Below are 25,774 nucleotides of genomic sequence, written 5' to 3' on the forward strand. Positions count from 1 at the left end.
CCGCTCCTTAAACAGACACTTTAAACCCATTTCTGCAGTTGCAGAATGTTGTATTTTCCTTTCCACACAATATTTTATTTTTCCATTTCTGTTTAGTGGATTTTCTTACAGTGGGGTCATCTGCAGTATAGATAAGCATCTGTTTCTAATTCTAATTAGAAGACTATCAATGCTAATGTGAATGCTGTAATCCTTGAATTTCAGAATAACATGTTTTTGAAATGCTTCTCATTTGCGAGCCTACACATCCTAAATTTAAACCTTTTGAGATTCAGTTAGTGACAGATTGACAAAACTGACCAGGGAACTCTGATTTATTCATGCACATCACTGGACTGACTGCTAGCTGATCTTGCATACAGGCAGGCTGCTTCCAAAATCTCCTCAAAGCACTTCTAGTGGAAGTCCAGCTTGTTTCCCTGTGGTTTCTCTGTCATCTTCATAATTGAAAAAGAAACTGTTGATATTCAGTCTTGTTGAGCTGTCATTCACCTGTCTCTCTGGTAATGTAATGTTAATGGAAGGTTGCACTCTGGAGGACATGCCTTCCGTTCTGCCTGGTCCTGATGGTGCTTGATTATCGCTCTGTGCTGTGGGGTTTGCTGTGTGTGTGGTGACACATGCGTATATACGTGCTTTACAAATATTTACACGTATCATGCTTGTGTTTACCTCGATTTTTTATCGTCGGTCACATACAGCTTACTTTGATCTTAAGTTGAAGTTTAACTACTCGTTTAATTTCTCAGATACTTCAGCACAAGAAAGTAAATAGAAAATCAGTTTTTACACATGATAAAGAAATGCTAGTATGTGAAAGAAATCTTTCACCATGACACTTTGGCCTTAAATTGTGAGAAAAAAATCAGTAATATAAAAAACTGTTCTGTAATTTGGTTGAACTTCTTTTGCTTGTCATTTTTCTGATGGACCTGCTGTTAAAAGCAAAAAAAAAAAAAAAATATATATATAGTCAATAGTAAAAAATTGGGAATTTGTCTGTGATTAAATTAAATTAAATAACCGCTTTGCAGTAGCATGAAAAGGGATATCTTTATTATTAAAATCTTCAAAACTTATTACTTTTTTTTTTTTAAAGTCCAAAAATTTATGTCCTCCTTCACATCATCCAATGCCATTCAGTGCGCTGGATTGGACTCATTGACTGGCTATATATATGTGTGTGTGTGTGTGTGTGTGTGTGTGTGTGTGTGTGTGTGTGTGTATATATATATATATATACACACACACACACACACACACACACACACACACACACACACACACACACACACTCTCTTGGGAGATCTACATCCAAAATCAATACTAAAGCTTTTCATGATATTTAGGTTACACGATTTTCAGACTGCAGTTCTAATGTCAATATTCTGTGTTGTACACACATTCAGTATGTTGGTCCTGCTCGGCTGAAATGTCCATTTTATTGGCTTCCATATGAATTTGAAACTGCACAGCTGAGAAAAAATATAAACTGCTCGCTTTCTGCACTGAATTGCTTCTACTCTCACTTGTTGTCCTCTATTTGGTCTAATGTGCTTTTATCTTTTAGTTGAAATTACTTCCAGTGCTTCATACTTTTTAGTTTAATTTCTGGTTTTTATTCTTACACCTGCTTTGATATTAACAAGGCTGCAATAATGATTCAATATTTGCTTCCAGTTTTATGGCTTTTTATATTGGTATAATTTTTTAGGATTTTCTGGTGCTACAGTTTCAGAGTTTCTCTCAGGAAGTTAGCGGAGGGTGTGAGGCATAGCATTGGTTGGTCTCAATGTACACGACTCATTTTGACCCCCTGTGACCCACTGTGACATACTGTGACATACTGTGGCATTTCCCCTCCTGTTATCATGTTTTTGGCTTTTGTTTGTTTTGGTTTTTTTTACAGACATTGGACGATCGACTCTAAATAGTTTCTGCAAAGTGTTGTGATCAATTGATTAATCAGCTGCTGATCTTAAGCAGGTCAGGATTAGTACAGATTAGCACATTCCTATCAATGTCAGTTGTAGGTGGCAGTTTAAACACATTACTAAGTGATTGAACATATAGCTTTTACTTAGTTCCTGACCTTTTTTCACCTTGTACCCTAATGGGCAGGTAAACGGATAAAAAAATGTTGTACTTACATTTTTTCAATTCTATGCTACAGAATTAAACATACAGCTTTCAGTCAGTCATAATTTCAGTACTGCAACATGGAACATTCATGGAGTAAGTGCTGATATTAAACAGAGGCACTGTTTGCATTCTTGGCTGATTTAGATTTTGGATAAACCTGGATTTTCTTCCTAAGAACACATTTGACAACATAAATTTATTCTAAACTTGTTTTAAAAAATATAAAATATGACATGCTTTATATCTGCAATTATACGTGCCGATGGCAGTGCAGTTATTATTCTGTGCGCAGCTTCTAGGTGCATTTCAAACAGTGTTGACTGAGCTGGGCAGAGCCCATCATTTCCACATTTAATTGCTCTGGAGCTGAACAGGTAAACATCAATTTACAGCACATCGTCTTGAATGCTGTATATGTGATTCTGATCAGGCAGTCATCAGTCATGAGTCCAGTCGCTGGCTGATCCATCAGTGCATCGCTGAATGGTACAGCTTGATTAAAAACAAATTAAGCATCTTGCTACTGTGTAGTTGTGTACATAACATATTCTGTAGGATGGTGTTTGAGAAACAGCTTGAAGAGAGAGGGTTGAGGGGCAGATGTGTTTTGACAGAATTGCATTAAGTTAAGGTCGGGGCAGAACATAACCTCAAGAGGTTCTGCTTATAGTGACATGGATGGAAGGAGAGAGGCTGAAGGATTGAAAGACTTGAAGACTAATGGAATTATTGTGTATATGTTAACTGAAAAAGAGAGGGAAACATAGAAGGGAGGAAGGCAAAACAATAGCTGAAACAAGGACGCTCGCAACGCACCATTGAATCCTTGTTTTTCCCCTGTTGCCACCCTATTTTTCCTCTCTTAGTTTCTTTCTGACAGCTTTAATCAACACAATAAGGCTTGCTGAGATTTCATTATGGAGCCTTGGCCGCAAGGGCCTTTATAGAGGAGTAGATGGATGGAGAGTTTGTAAAGAGAGGAGGGATATTGAGATCAGGATGGAGGGGGGACAGGGGGGAGATGTAGGTAGGTGTGGAGTATAAGATGGACAAAGTCAATAGCAGCACAAAGTGAGAAGAAGTGAAGCAGAGAGGGTGAGATGAGCGAATGAAAACGCAGGGGGTTGACAGTGAGAAAGAAATGATGAATATAGCTAGAGAATGGGATTAAAGAAAGAAGGGAATCGATGGATGGACACTGACACCCCTGCAGAGGGTAAGGCTGAAATAATGGTGTTATGTGGCCACTTGATTGGACCTGAACAGCATGGGTGCCCACAGAGGAGCAGCTCAGTCTCACACTTCCTATATTACAGGGTCAAAGGGCGCTCAGCAGTGAGACAGATCACCTTAGATGTTTTTAATGGCAGCAAAGGGAAAACACACAAAACTCCTAGATATATTGCACTTAAACTTTCTTCTTCACAAATTGCACAGGTTTACATTTATGCAGCAGGCTAAACTCTTTTTCAAATAAACTTTTGGAACAAGCCTGTAAATCCTTGATGTTTTTACTGGGCAGTGAAACAGTCCTGACTAGAAAATCAATAATGATGATTGCAGATCAAGGATACAACATAAGCACTGTAAAAATGAGTTAGCACAGTAACAAAAGTGGAGCTGCATACAGTCTGTATAAAGTGCACCAAATGACGAATTAATTCACTGCCTCATGTTTAGAAGTATCACCAATGAAAGATAAAAATAAGGTGCTGATAAGAACATATAACATAAAAATTGTTGGGTTAAAAAAAACACAAAAGAAGTGGTAATATTGACTTTAACAGTTTTTATTCAAGATGTATTTGATCAAAACTGATATATTGCAAGGAAAACAGCCCATATCCAGCCCCCAGTTCTCAGCGCAGACTATACATTTTTTTTTTTTATCAGTGTATTGGTAATTTGCCCTGGTTTGAACTGCTATTGGTCTGCTGTATATGGAAAAGAAGGTTTTTACAGGGTTTTATGCACTTCTCTTCTCTGGGAAAACTAAGTACACTAAGTAGCACTTGATTAACTGATCATCAGGAAGTGTGAGCACCTCTATAAAAGCAGACGTTTTGGCAGCTTGCTGATCTGGAGCATTGAAATGTGTGTTAACACAATGGCAGTCTTCCCAGTAGTGGACATTCCAGCAAATCCAACCCAAAGTCTGACCATGAAGTGCTCAATGAGACTGCAACAAACCCAAAGGTTACATCTCAGGCTTTAATATTTAAGATCATGACAGCACAATTTAAAAAACAGACTGAACATGTATGCTTGGAAGTGTTGTTAGGAAAAAGCCTTTATTTTCTATAAAGTACAGAAAACCACAGCATAGGTTTGCAAAGTTGCATCTGAGGAAACCACAAGTCCTTTGGACAGATGGGACCAAGGCAGAGATGTTTGGCCATGATGCAAACATTTTGGCATAAAGTAAACATAAATAAGCACAAACACCTCTGTCAAGCACGATGGTGGAGTCACTGAGTTGACTGTGTCTGTGTATCGGATAGATTCTCACTCCTGAAGATACCCTATTTGGTTTTTGGTGATGTGTGGTGACTGGGCAGGGCGTACAAGACATACATGCCCCATACTGTACTTTGAAAATTGTTTTCTATAACCTCACCTTTATTCATTTGGACATCACACACACTTTTTACTTTGTAACTGGCAGTTTAGAGACCATTTAACGTTCGATCAAGCTGAATCTGAAATCGGACATTTGCTTTCTACCAAACAGTTCTGCCAGGGGGCTCAGGTACATGTGTGAAAACATCTATATATGTGGTGAGAGCATTAGATAGAACAATCCTAGAGATTTCTAGCAACCCAGGAGGAAACCCAGATTGATCTCGCGTTCCTCCCTCAAACAAGAAATCTAATAGTATGTGTGTGTTGTTGGTGTCGAGGTGTGCATGTGTTTGAAATCTGCAGGTACAGCATTGTTTTTAGAGATTTTTCTCTTGTCTCCAAGGGAACTACCAACTGGTAGAACCTTTTTAAAAATGTTGGCTCAATATCCTCAAATAACAGGAGTGAGTTTTACAACTGCATAATTGAAGTGTTCATTTCCATTAAACCATTTTTCAAATTATGAAAAGAGGTCCCGATTCCTAGATCTCTAGAGAATGCCTGTAATCTCTTCTCTTCTCTTCTCTTTTCTCTTCTCTTCTCTTCTCTTCTCTTCTCTTCTCTTCTCTTCTCTTCTTCTCTTTATAGTAACCATTGTCCTTAATGTAAATATGTAAGAAAAAATTGTGTATGTTTCTGTTCTGTGTCCTGTGTACTGTTTGTTTGTATATGTGTCTTTCTGGCTGCTGTTAAAACCAAATTTCCCCTTGTGGGACAATTAAAGAGTTATTCTATTCTATTCTATTCTATTCTCTTCTCTTCTTTTCTCTTCTCTTCAGTGATCCATCAGTAATCTCTAGTCAGGGTTCAATCAACCCGTTAAGTTCTTTCCTAACTGAACTGTGAAGCCATCGCTGACCCCTTTTTTCTCCTGCTAACACGCTTGACTGGCAGGAGTTCAAACTGTGTGTCTTTTTGTGTAAATTCCTGTTTATCCGCTGGTGCAGAGGATATTTTTCTGTGTGTTTTTGTGATTATTCACCCAAAGTATATTTCTGTCCTCTATCCTTTTTGTCTCTGACACACTCGCCTTATTAAGTGCTGAGTAAATGCCAATGGACTCTGCCTCCCTAACCTTTTTCAACAGGCCTTGCTGTCCTTCAGAATTCGACACAACCGTGCACTCACACAGACACATCAAGTGGTATTCGTATGCATATGTGTATTTATTATCTATAAAAGACATTTTCCATTAAAAGAAATAAAGTTTTCACAAGTTTAGCCATGGTTAGCTTATTGCACTACAACCGCTGTCTGATTTTAAGATCAATGAACAACTTACTGAAAGTGGTGGCTCTGATTGCTGGTCCTGGTGATAGAAAGGCCATGATAAGATGGATAAACCAGAGTGTGTCAATTTCTCTGTCGCTCTCTCCTCACCCTTGCTGCTGTGTTTTGTAGTGGGAATTATAATTGACATGGAGTAAAGACAAGCCACATGACACTCATATTGCCTGCTGGGAGCACTGAGGCAGGCCAGACTAGACAGGATGTGCACAACAAAGCCTGCCGCTGAGAGTAAAGAGTTGAAAGATAAAGTCGGGGCATAGATAGATAGAAAACACATGATCTTGTACACACACAGGCTAGCTGGCAACATTGGAGAGGTGGAGGGATGATGCGTGTGGTGGGACGCTTCAGCGAGGTTATGGATGCACAGCATGGAAAGGCGGAAGAGTAGATAGAAGGGAGGCGAACACCATGCTGCTGATCCCTCCCCCCAGGGTAGAGAGGAAGTGGAAGGCAATGGGATGGAAGTGAATAAAGGAGCAAAGGGAGAAACGGAAAAGAATAATAATGAGATGAGATGGCAGAGAGAATGTCAAAGGGGCAGTGTGGATGTCATGTGAACAAATATCTCAGTAGCAAGGTGATGGTCACTGTCTTTCACATCTGTTTTTTTTCACAGAAAAGAATATTGATATCTGTGAGTGGTTTTCGTGTTCAGAAAAATACATGTCATTCCTCTTTGCTCCGTGTACTTGTGAAATGGTCTGAGCAGGTACGCAGCATCACCTCAAATCACCATAATCCCGAACAGCAGAAATTGCTCTGCTGCATTTTCACCACTATCACACCCCTGCTGAACGGTTATGCCTACTAAAGTTAATTCAAGTTCACGGGGAGGGAAAAAAGGGAAAAATCGCCAAAATATCAAATGCTTGCAGTTGGGATTAAGACCCCTGTGTGTCTGTCAAAAAAAAATGTCATTTTACCTGTGCAAAGCCTCTCTGTGCTCTGTCATGAAAATAGAGCCCTTTGACTCATGTACGTCTGCGTAGCGCTGCTTTATTTATTTATTTATTTTTCACCTTGTCACTTAAGCTTTTGGCAGTAAACACCGTGTCCTAGGCCAGCAGCGAATGCATCAATACCCGAAGAATAGTTCATGTAGAAGTCATATTGATCTGGTGAAATCTATGCATGGGACTTTGTTGGCCAAAGCAATAGTGCATTCACAGCACCTGGCCAGAGCATGAGCCACTCTTTCTATTACCTGTGAACACAACAGAAATGCCCTGAAAGAGATTCATAGAATGCTGAGGTGGCTGATATCTTGAAGATAGGATTAATATTATATTAAAAGGTGATTACATTTAATGTAATGTAAAAATTAATCCAAAGTTAATGTACTTCTCAGAGAGGTTCAGCCTTCACATAATTACATTTAGAGACATATTGATTTAGCCACCTTAAAGCAAATTATAGTCCATCAAGAATATGTCTAAAAAAAAAACCCCGCCTAACCTGTGTCACTGAGGTTTTTTTTCTTTACTTTTTTAAATAACATTTACAGTCAAAGTTGTAGTTATTTTAACTTTATTTTAACTTCAGCTATGTAATTTTTTTTCATACATTTCTCATATACCTGCGTCCCACACATCTAACTAGAGCCAAGCAGAGTAGCACACATTAGTCTTCTTTGTCAGTGTCAGGTGCGAGAGCCTGCTGCTTGTTGCACTGCGCGCACACAGACTGGAGCATAGACAGACACGGGCACGTGCACAGCTGACCATGTATTCACAGACTGCTTTCTTTTTCTTTTCATCCTCACTCATGCGTCATGTTTCCCCATGCGGGTGCTATCTACAGTAATAAGCCGTCGTGGTCATTGCTATTCAGATGCCATAATGCTGTCTATATATTCTGCTCCCTGGCAGATTCTAGCAGGAACAAATCATTGGCTGAAGTTTCTATGGGCTGCCTGATTAGTTGCGTGTTGTGTTGCGCTGACGTATCGATGAAGTTGCTATTGAATATTTAATGCATGTGTGATTGTATATTTCGTCTAACACCATAATTGTCACTTCCCGATGACTCCATTAAAATGCTAACATGGCTGTCTGTTTGTGCGCTGCAGGGTGACTCATTCTTTTGATTTGGCAGAGTGATAAACTCCGGCACTAAAGACACGAGCCATGATTTTAAGATTTTTTGCATTCTTATGTTATATGAGCTTTATTTGTATGTATAAAGCACTTTTCAAAACCAAGTTACAAAGTACTAATAATAAAAGCAACAAATGTCAATAAAGTTAAAGGTAAAAAATTAAAAATGGATACAATGAAAATGAAAAACAATTTAAAATTCTAAAGCGTAAGTACAGGAAGGAAAGACCGTGCATGTACACTTTTGGGTCTTAAAACTGAAAAAGGTTTGATAAAAGCATTAGCAGTTATTGAAATCAAAGGGATTTCCAAAGCCATGGGGCCGAAAATGCAAAGGTTCAGTCAGCTTTAATGACTAAACGAGCCTTTGGAACTACTAACCATGCTAGAAGATCTCAGGCTCATATGGAATCAGCATCTCACAGATATAGGCAGGGAACGAACTGTGTAGGGCTTAAAATCAATTCTAAAACTGTCAGGTAGCCAGTGAAGGGCTGCAAGGACTGCTCCTTTTGTTACGTGTTAAAAGTCTGGCAGTGGGATTCTGAATTAACTGCAGACTGCGTATGTTACGATAGGAGATGCCCGAGTAAAGTGCATGGCTGTAAACAATTCCAGAAGAAATAAAAGCATGGATGATTGCATCCTGGAAGAATAATGGACGTTGGAAGTGGTAGAGTCATATACTAATCATTGAAAAAGTCCACTATGACTGCATGTTTCAAAACTGTTTACATTAATGACTGCAAAGTATCAAAAGAACGTAAAGAGTAGAAAGTAGTTGTCAAAGACATCTATGTATTGTGTTGTAGAGCCATCTACTGAATCAGTGTAGTCTACCATGAGTATAAGCGCCAAGACTTTTTTTTACAATTGCTAACAGACACTTCTTGAAACCTTCACATCTTTTCTTTAAAAAAGAAACCAAGAAAAAAAAAGCACACATCAGAAAACTCAACAGAATTGTTTTCTCTCATCAAAACCACAGAATAGTTTCAAAGAATAGTTTCAGATCATTCACAACATCAGACAAAAAAAAAAATGGTTCTGAAGAAGATAACTTGGGTGTTTTCTTTATTTGTCTGTTTTTGGAAGTCTGCAAAAATCAGGACAAATATGAAGTAAAAAGACAAACAACTGAACAAAGTGATCTTTTTTTTTATTTGCACAAAGAGAGCAAAGTCAACCGGACTCAAATTCCTTCTTTGTGTGCACAAACTTGGCCAAATAAAGATGATTCTGATTAAACCAAACATCGATATGGTAAAGACTGAAGATGATCTGCTACAGTTTTTCCAGGTTGTAAATACACACACTCACACAAAATGGAACTACCAACAACATGACTCCAAACTACTAAACGCTAAGCTCCATTGGTCTCCTTTGGTTCAAATGTCATTCTCAAACACAGTTTTGTAAATCTCTGAAAACAGATTGTATCATTTAGCACACTTTGTTGACCTATGGGAACACTGGCCTTCAAAAGGGAAAACGCTGATTACCAGTTAGTCTCACTCATGTTGAACCGTTTCAGCATCAATTAGAAAAAAATTCAATCATGTCAGAGTCTAAAAGAGGCGTTTAGGGACTTATACAGGTGCTAGGCAAGAAGATGGGGCAGCATGAACACAGAGGACCAGTCAGGGTAAAGGTAGGCCGAGAAGGCAGCAAGGACAATTTACAGTTTGTTTTTTTTGTTTTTGTCACTTCTGCTGAACAGTTTGTATTATAGTAAATATTTCTTTGGATACGTTTTGTATCTGTGCACTGATTTTCTGTATAACACAAGGATGGTACTGGTTGTTGTACTTGTTAGAAAGGTGAGATTACAGAATATTGCTACATACTGTGTGAAATACTAAACAATAATTTGCCCTAAAACATTAACAATGCATAAACTGCTCTTGAGGTTATCTTATCTTACCCTGGCACTGAAAAAAAAAAATCAACAATCCACAACACAAATGTAGTTTTTTGGTCTAGAATATGGTTTATTGATATATTTTAATTATTAATTTTTAATGTAAAAGAAGAATTTCTCCCTGCCGTGACCGATTTCACTATATTTTGGTGAGTGTATGTTTAAAAGTTTAAACCTTTTTTGTGTGTAATTCCTTTTTCTTGCATTCTTCTACAAGTATAGCGTTTTGTTAGAAACAGCCATATATTTCTTTGCGTGTGTGTGTGTGTGTGTGTGTGTGTGTGTGTGTGTTTACATGAAAGATCCTTCATCCTCAGATAACACATGAGCTAGAGGGACAGCAGGACATCCCGGGCTGGGGAGTATCAGACATCAGCAGGCATCTGATGCTGTGTCAGTGTGTGTTCAGTTAAAAAAAGAAGCAAACACATATATTCTCAGACACACACATACACAAACAGTCACATGCATGCACACAGCCCTACTCCGGGGGCACTGCTGTAATTGGATGTCTGATTACTGTCAGATAGCGTGTGTGCATGCGCGTGTGTGTGTGTGTGTGTGTGTGTGTGTGTGTGTGTGTGTGTGTGTGTAGGGGCGGGGGCAAATTTCAGTCAAACAGAGGGCTGTTGCAACAGTAGAGTTGAAGCAAGAGAGCTCAACACTCAAAAGTCATACAGAGAGTATCAGACAGAGAAGTGGGCATGTTCTCTCTTTGTGATTTCTGAGCTTAATGTTGACCTTGTGATTTTTATCTGTTGTCTGGCATCCAATCATCCCTTGCTTATCTCCCTCCCCCTTGCCTTATATGCTACATCTTTTCATCTTTCCGTCCTTTTCCATTTCCTCCTTCCCTGCTTCCGAAATTCTCCTCTTCTACTTATCTTCTCATTTCTCCACCCATCCTGCCTATCATCCTGCAATCCCTTATCCCGTCTCTTCGTTTGAGGTCTTCGCCATCTATCCCCTCTTGTCTGGCCCACTGCCGATCCTGTCCTCCCACCACCCAGCAGAAGCCATTGGGATTAGTCTGATTGATTAGAAGTATTGGTGATGTGCGACTGGCGATGGAAGGTCAGATGACTCAGTGGAGACATTGAGACTGACTTGTCTCCTGCCTCACAAAAGTAGTCTCCAATTGCAGTTGCAGTTGTCAGATCTCACAGAAACTTGTTCAAAGCTAGTGGACTTTCTATATACTTGCTGATATTGAAGAATAAAGTACCAAAAGTGCTTATTAGTCAGCACTTTCAAGCACTGTTTGGGTTTTGGCTTGTACAGATTTAGAAATGGAAAAGCTTTTTCTGTTTCCTTTTCTTATGGGTTTTAGATGTGGGTTGACACGTGTTATACCAAATTCTGTGGAAAAGCAAAAAGAATGTAAATGCTCAGATATATATTTGCACAAGATGATTCAGATACAGCTGTAACTTGGGGTCTTGTGTGAATTATCACTACAATGCTACTTCCAGTATTTTCTCAAGGTTCCATTCACAGCCACTAGTTAGGGAAAAAAATGAATACGCAACATGTATAGCTTGTGTTTTCCTACTAATTTTGTCAGTCTTTCTTAACTAATTTCTTATATTTTCCAAAGTGCTTTATGTTTTCTTATCATATTGCTTTTTAATGGAAACTCTTACAACATTTAAAGAGGCTCTTTTTTGCCCGCACACTCGTCTGATGCATGCACGGCGCTCTGTGCATTAGGCTTCCACCTTTCTTCACATTACACCTGAGGAAATGCTGACTTCAGCCGGACTTCATGACTCCTGTGGTGATGACAAACCTGCCAACGCACACAGTTCATTTCAATACAGTTCAGTTCAATGCAGTTTTATTTATATAGCACCAAATCACAACAACAGTCATCTCAAGGTGGTTTATATTGTAAGGTAAAGACCCTACAATAATACAGACAATCCCCTGTGAGTAAGCACATGGCGACAGTGGGAAGGAAAAACTCCTTTTTAAGGGAAAGAAACTTCCGGAAGAACCAGAATCAGGCAGGGGTAGCCACCTGCCACGACTGGTTGTGGGTGAGGGGAGGGAGACAGGACAAAAGACACACATTAAATGCAAAATTGTGTATAAACAGTGAAAAGAAGTAAGAGAAGAAGAAATGCTCAGTGGAACCCCTAATTTCATATACATAGTTTTAAAGTGCTTTAAATGTGCTAATATGTTGCTTTTTCGTGGAAATACTTGCAGCATTTAGAGAGGTTCCATTTTTGCCTGTGATGCACATTTGTCTGATGCATGCACAGTGCTGCGTGCATTAGGTGTCCACCTGTCTCCACATTAGACCTGAGCAAATGCTGACTTCAGCTAGACTGTCTGACTCCTGTGGTGATGACAATTCTGCCAACACACACACACAGACACACAGACACACACACGCACAGACACACACACACACACTTATTTTCATATCCTAGTGAGGAGGTCCCCACGAGTTCAAACTCGTCCCCATAAGTCACCGTTGGTCCCCACAAGTATAGCATGCCAACTTTTTGTCCCTGCAAAGATGTCTAAACATGTGTACACACACACACACACACACACACACACACACACACACACACACACACACACATATATGTAGGGTCTTGCTACACAGTGCACTCAGACATTTTCTGTGTGATGGTAGTGGAACTTAGATGTTAAAAGGCCAAGATTTACTTTACAAGGCACAGTCTGTCCTCTATGTATGAAATAAGTATTGGTGACAAGTTCAAGTCCTTTTCATTTAATCTGCAGTCAGTGCCTCTGCCCTTCACATTTGCCTCACAGATGAAAACGAAAAGCACTTGCATGGATTTGTGACAGGACAACATAAAGATTGATGCATTAATATCCGTGGCTTTTTGCACCACGTAGAAACCGTTACTTTACCCTGCAACACATTGTAAATTAGGTTGTTTTTTTTTTCAGTTTTAGCACATATGACATTTTCAGTTTAATTATATATACATATTTTAACGTTTATTAATGTACAGGACTTTCAAAATTTTAGATTATTAGAACTGTACTTTACTGTAGTATCACCCAGTAGCCTCTCTTTAGTTGCCCACAGAAAGAGAGACAGTTGTACTCAGAATGTTGTTTTAATTCCCATCTGCTCAGTTTTGATGTGTTTAAAAGTTTATTCTATTTTATTTTCATATCATTCAAATTAGTGTTGTACAGAAGGTTTCAAGTGATTGTACTGGTAATTTTCAACCCTTTCTACTGGGCTGTTTCAATGTTAGGGTCAGAAATTGGTGTAAACAACATTAAAGCCTGGGTCCATGCTGCCTTGCATCAATGGTTTCAAAGTGGTGGTAATAGTGTAATGGTGTCTTGGGACACTTTGGGCCCCTTAGTACCAACTGAGCATCATTTAAATGCCTCAGACTACCTGAGGATTGTTGCTGACCATGTCTGTCCCTTTATGACCACAGTGTACCCATCTTCTAATGGCTTCAACAAGCAAAAAAAACGCACCATGTCACAAAACTCAAATCATCTCAAACTGGTTTCTACAAGATGACACTGATTCCACTGTACTTAAATGGACTCCGTGGTCACCAGAACTCAGTCAAATAGAGCACTTTTGGGAAATGATGGAAACAGAAAATTTGGCTCATGGATGTTCAGCCGGCTAACCTGTAGCAATCAAGCCAATATGAACCAAAACTTTCCAGCACCTTGTTAAATTTATGCTATGAAAAATGATCGAAATCTATAGTTAAATAGACGTAATAATTATGTATGTATTAATTAATCTAAGCATTATTTTAAAAAAAGCAAAAAATGAACACCCTGGTTTGCTTTTAGCCAACTCTTGCTGTTTACATGCTGCCTACGGATGCTAAATAGAGGGATACTTTTGTTTTCTGCAATGTGTTTTCCATTCTTCACTTGCGTACAAAACCACAGTAACGCACACTAAAGAAAAGAATGATTTTTTCAGTGGCTAGGATTATAATAATACAATATAGATGCAGACTGAAAGATAGCTCCTGCAACTATATTATTAAATTCTGCTATAATATACTGAGACTAGATTGTAAATGAGGTTTTTAGATAGATACCACAAATTATTGTATTTTGTCTGAGCATCACCCGAAGCGGTTTATGCTTTGCCATCTAGCAAATATTCAATATCCACCCACTGATGCAAACTGGTGCCTTCATTTATACAGTGGGAACTCTAACATAATGAGCAATGTTCCAAATGTTGGCGTGGGGTTGTAATTTTCCCTCAGTGTGTATTCACGCTACGCTAATCAAAAGTTGACCAAAAGTACATTCTTTTTCTGAAAACTGAAGAAACTCTGCCCGTTTTTTTTTTTTTTTTAGCCCTCCCTGCACCAACCGGTGTTCCATTATCATCAAATTATAATCAACCAAACTTGAACCCGTTACAAGTTTAGAAAAACATTTCCACCTGAGCAGCATCTGTTTTGGGTTCGGGTTCGGGCCGCTCTGAATTTTCAAGCCCATCTGAGGCTCTATGACCTGTATCCTTTAAGACATATTTTAATGGGAGGATGCACATTTCTTTGGACAGCGGTTTGTGGGTTGTCAATGATTCATTAGGAAGCCTGTGGAGGACATTTACCTCAGAGGCTGAAAAAAACCACACATTGTGCCGAACAAAAAAAATTTGCGCACCACACTAAAGAGGTAAAACAGCACCAAAAAAAAAAAACCACATAAAAAATTGGTAAGATCCAGTATTAGTAAGACCAGAACAAGCATTGTTTAAAAAGCCAAGTGCACATGCACCACCACACATACACAAAAGAAAATAAATCATTGACTTCAAAGGGCCTATATCACAGTACCCCCACTCATGAACAGAAGCAGAGGGCAACTTTTAATTTTAAAGTGTGTGCTAATGAGGTTTGGAGAGAAAGAAAGAGTGCGTGCATGTGTCTGTCTCCATATGTACAGTATTTGTGTAAGTATTCTCCATAGTAACAATCCATTGGCAAGTGTTTATGTAGTGGGAGTCTGGGGACAGGGTTTATCAAGGAAATACCAGGCTGGAGAAAGAAATTAATTTCTTCCTTTGTGGATTTGTAGACCACACAGAGCCTCACATTTGATCCAACCATGTTTAATCCTGTGCTAATAGTAACAGCTGATAGGGCATGTGTGTCTCTCAAAATTATCAGGACACACTTGCAGGCTGCTTGGAGGATAACGCGGCTGTGTTGTAATGGAATAATTGTTACCGAAAGAGAGTCGGATTGTATTGCCTTTGTTTCACTTTATTACCCCAGTCATGTTTAACCCAGAAATATGCATACTCGCACGCCCGCACACATACACACACACCAGTCACAAGCCATGAAGAAATTTCATTCATTGGCCTTAACACTTTGCATATTACTGGGTAGCAGTAGTGATTTATAGTCAGCAGCCTGTGTTGTTTATGTGTTTTTGACTATATTTTTCAAATACATCAGTTTCTTTTGTCGTGAAGACTTAAGATTGGGTGGGCTTTAATGGGATTTTCTGGTTTTTAAGTGGGCTGCAGTACTCTTGACTTTTGGGAATGGCTTTAATAGAGTTTTGAACCACATAGTCTGGTAGTTCAAGTCTGGTACTGTAATAGGAAGCCGCGTCCTTCTAGATGCTCCACAATCAACAAGTGGTATTATTGCCAAGTGGAAGCTTTTACAAACCAAATCAGGACTGATGTGCGTAGTGTGTGAAAGTCACCAATGCGCATTGCTGCAGAGTTCCAAACATCCTCTGGCATTAACATCAGCAATAAAAACTGTGAGCCAGGAGCTTCATGGCATGGGTTTCCATGGCCTAGCAGCCCATACAGGTGTAATATCTAAGTGACCTAGTACTTTTATTCATGTAGTACAGCAATATTATAAAATCCATGTGTTTATCAGTGAATGTGTGCAAACCTTTACAGAGTCAACAACACAGTTTGTGCAGGAGCAGAAATGACTGCTGTGAAATTCATGTAAGGTAGGGTTGAGGGATTAATAAAAACAACATATGAAAAAAGAAGATAAAATTTGCTTGTTGCATTTTATGCACTGTCTGATGTGTAAGGAGTGTAGGCAATCATTTCAGGATGCACTGACCCATGTGTAGCTAGTTCTTTCCTCACATTGTCTAAATATTTTGGAGGTATTATGAAAAGTTTGACGAGCTAAAGGTGAGAAGAAATTGACAAAAGTAAGACGCACACAGTGAGAAGGATGAGTAATTTCTCTCCTTTTCTTCTTCCTCATTCAAGTCTCTGTTGGATAATAGATGAAATGTTGCAGAGAGAAGGGCGTGTGGGAGGGAAGCAGATTGTTAATTAAACGCTGAGACAGCGGCGTTTCCCTTCCTGCAACTGAAAAAATTCAACCTCTAAACAGAATGGAGTTAATTACCGACTGCCAGGGTTTCATTTGGAGAGATGCTGGACACACTTAACATTGAATTTATCATCACAGCTTGCACTCTGCCTCTCTCTGTAACAGCTGCAGAGGGGACAAGCGGATGCAAATGCATAGGAACGCGTAACACGGACACAAAAATGCACATTAAACTGCATGTATTTCCACAGACAGCTGAGTGCATTCATTCATTCCTCGTGGCCACAGGTTGATTCTTATTCACACATACAAAAAACAGGTATTCATGGGGCACAATGCTACACCTCGCACCTGCGCCCAGAGATGTGAAAAACCCGAGCGCGCACTCACACGTTCAAGGAATTAGGATTCAGTCACATTCAATTCCACAGCGAAGGCTCAATAATCAGGTTATTAGTGATAAACGGAGAGCTCGGTGTGTTGGTGCTCAGTGGATAAAGAGCTCATAATTCAATTAGCCCATTGTAGATGAACGTGCTACAACTGGCAAATTATGTAACAAACTGACTATTACAGTGACACAATACAGCTGTTATCTGAAGTGAATGAAGAGATTTTCTTACGGTTTCCACATTAGCATGCGCAGCGTGTGATCATATGTCTCCAAACAATTAATTATCCAGTTTACACACAATCAGCCAAATTACGAGCCTTTGACTGTAAGACGAGAACAGCTGAAAGTTAAAATTGACTGAACAGCTTTTCACACTTTGATTTCTCTAAATATAGCACTAATTCAGACTTAATCCAATAATGATGAACATTATTGACATAACAAATGCCAGTAAATAATGTGTTTACTGCTTTGTTTATCCAGAGGATAATGAGTGTCTAATGCTCTCAGCCACAGTTTCCCTCCTCGGGAAACAGCAGCACGCTGCTGACTTGATTTGCTTTGGAGACAACTTGAGGTGCTGATTTTAACGATTACAGAATACACTAATAATATTTTTGCATATTAGAAGTTTTTGACAAAGAGCAGAAATATAGGCTACATATTTTCAGGATTTTTTTTTGCCATCACCTTTTTTTTTCTTGACTTTTTCTTTTTATGCATGTCTGTGTTTGGAACGTGAAGCCAATCCTCTGTTTCCGGTGCCCTGCTGTGCAAGGATTTGGATATTGAACCTTGTTTCCAAGCGACCCTGTTAAGCTTTCAACTTGACATTCTGGGAGCGATTAAAAAAGAAGCTGTTGATGCGTCTCCTGACCTGCCTCGCAGCTTTGCTTTTAGCTGAGAAGCAAAAGGTGTGCGCTAATATCTGACGTTCACTTTTAACATGCCGTCATTTTTTTTTTTCTTTCTGCACCATCAAAGACGTGGAGCGTTTGGCTGCAATAGTGACAGCCATGTGTGCGCGCGCGCGTGCGTGTGTCTGGAGAAACTCTTACGTTCACAGACAATATTTGATATTTTCTTTATATGGGAAGCCCGTTCTCCACAGGGACAGTTATTAATGATGGGTGTGAGGCTGTGAAACAAACAGTGATTTAATCACTTTTATGCTGCTCCAAGGACAATGGCAGGAGAATGCAATCATCAGCGCTTGTGTATGAGTGTATGCGTGTACATATGCAACGCTGTATTTATTTATGATTTGCTGTTTTTGTATATGTATGCAAAAGTGCATGTCTACTTGGTCATTAGCCTTGACAACGTATTTTGAACGTTTAAATATTTGCTTCTTGTGTGTGTCTGTGTGAGAATGAGTGTAAATGTGTGAGCGTGTAGGGGAGTGGGGTAGAGGTGGGTACTTGTGCAGATTTTGTCACTTTAGTGATTATCCTTGAGAGGCTTTTAATTTGAGGCTAATGAGTATTTGTTTTACCGCTCATGCACTCCTGTGTGCGCATTTACGTGGATCTGTGTGCGTGTGTGTGTGCGTGCGTGTGTGTGAGTGATTAAGGGCTGTGACATAGTGAAAGCGACAGACTGTACAGATGTTCAATAAATGGTCTGGAACAGGCTGGGAGGAAAGGGGACATCATTCATACTTTCTCACTTCTCTCTACACACACACACACACACACACACACACACACACACACACACACACACATTCCCAGAGACAAGTGAATGTGTAGACTCACACACAAAAGACATGGATACACAATGTCCATCATACATTCTGTACCAATATAACAAAGGCAATGTACAACAATGACATAATCCTACACACTTACACACACACACATTGCTAAAAAGAGTTAACACAATAGCTAATGATTGAATGCAGCCAGAGTGAATTAACAGCTTAAAAAAAATCACCTCCTGAGGTGTCTGAAAACAGTATGCAATAGTGTGTCCATGTGTGTGAGAGGGCTGAGGGATCAAGGCGGAACCAGGTAGCCAGAAATCTTCATTATCTCATATCGTGAGTGAAATAACTAATATTGCCGCACTCGACAATAGTAAATTAAGGAGCGTGAAGTGGGTACAGACGATATTTCTTGCCACTTACTCTGTGCAGTGGCATGATTTTAAATCATTCATGCCCCATTCATCTTTTCCATTGTGTCTTACAGTTTTCTCTCCTGTGATCAACACCACCTACCTCCACCATCATCTCAATTCATTTCAGCAAATTCTTTTTTTTAATGCTCTCCTTTCCTGCTTTTTCCCCCTCCTCGTCTTCCCACTCTGTTTATTTTCACTTCTTCCTTTTAGTCTTTTTCAGTGTCAATTTTAACATCCGTTTTCTTCTTCAGCGTTTCTTTCTTATAATTTCCCACTACCCCAGATTCCTCCTACCCTTTCTCTACTTTCTTCCTACCTAGTCCGCTCTTACCTGTCAGTTTTTGTTTAATCTTTTCAAAATGTTTTTTTGTCTTGAATATTTTGGAGGGCAAATTGTATTGAACTGCCAGTACTATTTTACGTTCAGTCATGTCTCTTCCCGGACTTTAGTGAATATGTTGCTTTCTTCCTCTGCTGCCATGTTAACCAACCACTTATTCTTACCTTTATCTCAAAGCTGTGAGGATGTTCGAAGTGTTAAAGCCTTCATCAGAGGCCTCGACACAGAGTGCTTTGAATAGTTTCATGAAATGTGCACAAGCCGACCCGAGAGTGAAATTAGCGTTGAAAACAGAATGGAAAATGCAAATCAGTGAATCTAAAATAGATGATGCAATCTGTCCCTCCTTTTGCTTATTCCCCCTCTTCTGTCTCAGGTGGTGTGTGTATTGCCCAGTCCTTGAAGATCCCCAGGGAGCCCAGGCCAGGGGAGTTTGACAAGATCATCAGACGCCTGCTGGAGACCTCCAATGCCAGGGCCATCATCATGTTCGCTAATGAGGATGACATACGGTACGTGTTGTGCACTTTAAAAACGAACCCTGCTGGTCAACTTTCCCGCTGCTATCAGGTGTACTTTTTTGTGTAATAAGATTTTCTGTGACATTTTCAACATATTTTACAATAGAAACCTTTTGACACCTACATGCTCGCTGTGATTACAATTATGTTATTCTGAAGAAGAAAAGACCTGGTTTTCACATCGTTATTCTTTAGCAACTCACTTGGTTAGAAGTGTTGCATTGTGGTACCGACAAGAGTTCGCACTATACTACGAGCACAATTATTGCACTATATATATATACATCATTAAAATGGTCTGGCCTTTCAGTTATTTATGTAAACAGAGGGATTTACATCTTGAATGATGATGTACAGAATTATTAGGCAGTTAGGAAAATGTGCCAAAATTGAGATTTAAACAAAAAAATTCAAATATTATAAAATGCCATTTTGACTCATACAGCCCTCTGAAATGGCTTAATGAAGATTTCTGGCTTCAAGCAAAAATGCTTGAAGAAGAAAGCCTTTTTAGATAAATCCTATCCAGAATGCTAAGCTACAGAATGCTTGAGATTTGGAAATAAATACTTTTATTTATTTATTTTATTTTATGGACAGAAAAAATAGGAGTCACTCGATGGATGCTGCCTGTTGCTGCATCAGTTATAGATATAAGCAGCGGTACAAGAAAAAGGCTGCAGTGATCTTTATGTAGGGTTAAGCCAAAATCACATGCTTCCAAGTTCCCCACTGCTCGACTTCTCTCCTGTAGTCTATCTTCAGATATTTGAATTATCTTTTCTTTTTTCTTTTTCTAAAACAGACGAGTTCTGGACGCAGCTAAAAGGAACAACCAGACGGGTCACTTCCTGTGGGTGGGTTCAGACAGCTGGGGGTCCAAGATCTCCCCTGTGATTGGCCAGGAGAGGGTGGCCGAGGGGGCCATCACAATTCTTCCCAAAAGGGCTTCTGTGGATGGTAAGGATAATAACAGGCATATACGAAGCCGTCAGCACACATGCAGGTAATAACTGAGAAGATGTGAGGAATAATAAAAGTAGTTCTCACCTGCACTGAAACTGGATTTGTGGCAAATGAAAGAAAGCAGAAGCAGCGTCTGCTCAAACTTTGATAGATCAAATTAAGGAGACAGGGGAAAGACCAGAGACAGAAATGAAATGGACTCATGTTCTCTCACTTTTGATCCCAGTGGGCAACAAGTTTTTGCCAATACACCAGGGAGAATATCCTCATTTGCTCTCTGTCAGAGCTCTCTATTAGATAATTGACTCCTGGAGGGCCACATAGGCGACAAGATATAAACTGGAAGCGAGGGAGAGAAATAGAACTTTAAATGAATCAACGGGAGCTTTGGCAGATTCACAAGAAAGGCTATGTGGACTTTAAAAAAAGACAAAAGAGATGTGAGTGAGGATTAATGACTAGACTTTTTTTTGGTACACCTCGAAACATAATGCAGTACAATGCAGTAATTCTGCAACATATGTTATATAAAGCTTAAAATGTCTCTAAACTGTAATTTATAGTGACATAGTATAGTATAGTACATAGACTCAAACACGGGATCTTTTGCACATGAGGTAAATGTTTTCTCATGCATTGAGAATTATTCTGATGCTATGACAAGCTCACTGAAATCATTTTTTGGGCTGCCAACGCTGTATAATTTAGCTTTTATTTACATAGGAAACAAAAGAGAATTAAATGAAATTGTTGGCCTTCCTGGTAAAAACTGATTTCTTTGGCCTATACTTCCTTACTCTAACTGTGTGCTTTAATAATTTAAGGCAAAACTTTGCTTCACAACTGGTCCAAAAACACCACAATGTTGTTTTTAACGCAGTGAGGCAGCAGTTTTAAATTGTGTTAATATGCCACAAATTCCCTCAACAGTGTCACATTGTGTTTACCTTTGCTATTGCAGTTGCCAGAAACAAGGGAAACAGCTAGTCTCGAACAAAACAAAACAAAACAAAAAGGAAAAAAAATGTCACTCTGACTAAGTGCATGAGTCACTTTTACATTTTTTATAAGGAATTTAACACCAGATAATATTTTTTCATCTTTGAAAAAAGGCTTTCTGTTTTTCCCACTCAGTAGTCTTTGAACTAAGCTAACTGTCTTCAGGCTCAGGCTTCACATTTAATGTGCAGATTAGAGGCAGAAGCATCAAATAACATTTCTGATATGAGCAACTTTGTTGATTTCAGAGGTACTTTTTTATGCCCAGTGACAGTCATGGCCAGAGGCATTATGTTTTTACATAAATAATCCATATGCATAACTTATTCTGGTGAACACATTTATTTTCTGAAGGTAGACAAAGCTGACAAACCCAACCTGTGCTATTCTTGTGAATGTGATATCTCGGGAACACTGGGAGGAAATTTCATTCCACCTGTCTTAAATGTTCTCTTGGAAATAAGCATAGTTATCAGAATTTGGTAGTCAAAGATCTCGGTGACATCATGCGTATTTTTGTGGGGATTTTTGCCACAAGTTGATTCATGTGAATAAATTTTACACAGATATCTAATTGGATAAAATGATTAGCTGGTGTCATTTTATATCCAAAAGGTGAGAGCTCTGCTTCACTGTGACATGCTAATGTTTTGCAAAACCAGACTTTCTGGCTGTTATTCAACACCATAATTCAGGAGTAGATGCGGAGATGTTGTCAATTTGGTCAGATACTAAAGTGGTGACACTAATCTTTGGTGGCCACATATTAAATTCCATTAATATTTTTACTCCATATATTATGAGTCTAGGCAGACATTGATATATAACCTTACTTAGCTGGGTGGAAGAGGCTTAATAAACACCACAGTATTTTTTTTAATTTTTTTTTACTAACCTGAAATTGTATTACCCTTTCAAGAACTTTAGACCTAAAGTCTAGATGGTTTCAACTCTATTCATCAGTACTTAAATATAGTTTTTAAATGAACACATCATTGTTCACACAGTTCAGTTTCAACACTGAAGACTGAAGACAGGCTGGCTAGGTTATATCTATGTATTATTACACATGAAACTAAAAATGTCATACGAACTTATTGTTTTACACTCTATAAGATAGCAGTGCAAGAGATGTACCAAAATATAAAGAGTAATCATAAGAACTGTGTGCTTCCAAACAACTGCCCATCTGGTAGCAATACTTCTATTTTTATAATATCATTGAATTTAATGCTTTTTAGACCCTCAAAGTACCACAAATGATTATATTTCTGTTTTCAGGAACAGTTATCACAACGGGAAGCATGTGATTCCACATGGCACAACTTACTGTTGAGGCACACAAAGAGTAAGACTAATATTCCCAGCAGTCCGAATATCAGTGGAGCATCCCAGGTACACACATTACCAATTTCCACAACAGAACATTGAATTAATCAGGAGAGATCTTTTTAGCTTTTACAGTGAGTCTGGCGTGGCACAGGCTGTCACACTTCACGTGGGATAATTCACGTGCCCAGTGTTACACTTAACTACAGTGCATGTGTTGCGCCTTCTTAGTAAGTGTAAATGTTTTTTGCAGTCTTCTTGCAAGACTGCAAATAAACATTTTTTCTTGACCACCCGGTCACCAGAGATGGGCAGTAATGCGTTACTGTAATCCGATTACTTTTTTCAAGTAACGAGTAGGGTAAGGGATTACTATTGCAAAAGCGGTAATTAGATTACCGTTACTTTCCCGTAAGAACGCTGCGTTACTAAAACCGTGTTTTTTTGTTTTTTTTTTGTGAGGGTGTCTCATGACAATAACGTAAGCGAGTGCGACGTTCGTGGCAACAGCTGTGTGCAGATCAACAAGAGTGCGGGAGAGAGTATGAGCATGCAGCGTTTAAAGCGTGGAAGTACTGACCTTACTTTGAGTTTGATTCCGTAAAAAGTGACGAAAACATTAGCGTCCTCACTGCGTGGGAAGAAAACTTCTTTTTACAGGGAAAAAACCCCTTAACTTCCGAGCAAGCACAGAGTACGCTACCACGAAATGGGAAATTCACAGACAAACTCGCGGATTCTCCCACTGACCGCTGCGGCACACCTGCACCAGGGCAAACATCCGCCTGCTATATAGATGAAAATAGAGCAACAGGACCACTGAGTCTTTGATTTTATTTATTTTCTGCTGTGTTTCACTTGCATTTACTTGAGTGTAAACCCAAAACATATTTTATTTTATGTGCCGGAATGTGCAGAAAATAGGTTTAAATGTTAAACAAATTTTCTTCCAGTCAGAGAATATAGCATATAATTTAATTTTTGCTTGATGCATAAAGTTAAAAGATTAAAACTAATAAAACAAGTTTTAAAAAGAGACTTTTCCATTTGATTACATTTTGTATGATGGATTATGCAGAAAAAGTAGAATTGGGCTGAAAGATCTATCGCTTTATTACCTATTCAGGTTGTAAATCGTGTTTTTAAAAAGTAACAAGTAACTAAGTAATTACTTTTGAAAATAAGTAATCAGTAAAGTAACGGGATTACTTTTGGGGGGAAGAAATTAGTAATTAGTTACTGATTACTCTTTTCAAGTAACTTGACCAACACTGCCGGTCACAAGCCATCTATGGTTAGATGTAGGATTTGGATTAGAGAAAAGTCTATTGCTTTTAAAGTACTGTGTAAAGTCTTGAGCCATGCTTCATTTCTTTAAATTGTGCTTCCAAAGAGACAGATGTTCTAAAGGCCTTTCAGAGTTTTTCTTTGGACACGGGTTGCTTTTTCACTCATGTTCAGTGCACTCTACTTTCCGCAAACTCTGCAAGACAAGAAGACAAAATAAGATGTTTCAGGCTTAAAACTATCTCCAGTGGTTGAACAGTTCAGGGAAGTCCTCTCCTCAAGAAACAGGGAAAAATCAGTAAAGACCTGACACAGGACCTGACAGATACTGTTCACTGAAGCCTCATCAGAAATGGTCTCAGTGGAAGAGTGGCTGTCAAAAAGCCATTCTTAAGGAAGGGAAACGGTGAGGCTGAGATATGCCAAATTATACAAGGCTCAAAGTCAAAGTCAGTGGCAACAAGTCTTATGGAGTGAAGAATCCAAATTTAAATTTTTGGTTCAAGTCTTTGTCAGTGTGCATGGAGGAGGTGAGGAGAGAGGTACAGCAGTGAATGTCTATATCTAGACATTGAATGTATATATCTATGAAACACGGTGGAGGCTCTGTTGTGGTTTGGGGCTGCATTTCAGTAAGTGGTGTCGGAGATCTTGTCAGAATTGATGAAATTATGAACATATATATTAGATTTTGATCTATCATGCAATACCATCTGGAAAGCATCTGACTGGCAGCAATTTTCAATATGACAATGCAATGGTCCCAAACACAAACACATGGTAGTACAGCAAAACCATGCCTGGACAGAAAAAACACACAATTGAGCACCATTAGTCATGGATTGGCCTCCACAGTGCCTGGACCTCAACATTATTGAAGCAATGTTGGACCATGAGACAGAGCACAGGACAAAAGGCACTCAACAACAAGAAGAGCTTTGAATGTCCTTGAGGAAGCCTGAAGAACTATTCCTAAAGACTACTTGAAGAAATTACGAGAAAGCTTGCCTAGACGATCATACCAAACACTGATTTTAAAGTTCATGTACAAACTCTGTTTTTGCCTTATATGCTGTATTTCTATGGTTTTTTTGCATATCTTTTTTAAAATAAATCACTGCACTGAGGTTTTTTTTCCTAGCAAAATGTAAGAAATGAGGGGTGGCTCGAGGCTTTTGCACAATACTGAATTTTTGCATATTTGGAACATCCAAAAAAGAAAAAATCCATTAACTGAAAACCTACATTTCTCAAATATATATCAGAGAGTTCATGTCAAAGCTAAAATCCTCTAGTTTGTAAAAGTTTTACTGTAGCATTATGGCTAAAATGAAAGTCTAACCCTGCACAGAAACCTAGAAAGGTAGCCGATGAGCTGATGAATTGTTAAAAGATTCATGTGTCAGATAAAATGCCATGC

General features: G+C 38.9%; 1 protein-coding gene across 5 annotated transcripts in view; it reads left to right on the forward strand.

Annotated features, from left to right (window-relative positions):
• The window catches only part of grm8a (glutamate receptor, metabotropic 8a), a 274,028-nt gene that overhangs the window by 171,494 nt on the left and 76,760 nt on the right, over nucleotides 1–25,774 (forward strand). For all 5 annotated transcript variants that reach the window (XM_025899725.1, XM_005455654.4, XM_005455656.4 and 2 more), the window contains 2 exons: nucleotides 19,629–19,764; nucleotides 20,579–20,733. In XM_025899725.1, the coding sequence (XP_025755510.1) occupies nucleotides 19,629–19,764; nucleotides 20,579–20,733 (291 nt within the window). The remainder of the gene's footprint in view (nucleotides 1–19,628; nucleotides 19,765–20,578; nucleotides 20,734–25,774) is intronic.

Source organism: Oreochromis niloticus, linkage group LG17 (genome assembly GCF_001858045.2).
Source record: "Oreochromis niloticus isolate F11D_XX linkage group LG17, O_niloticus_UMD_NMBU, whole genome shotgun sequence".
Classification (NCBI taxonomy): domain Eukaryota; kingdom Metazoa; phylum Chordata; class Actinopteri; order Cichliformes; family Cichlidae; genus Oreochromis; species Oreochromis niloticus.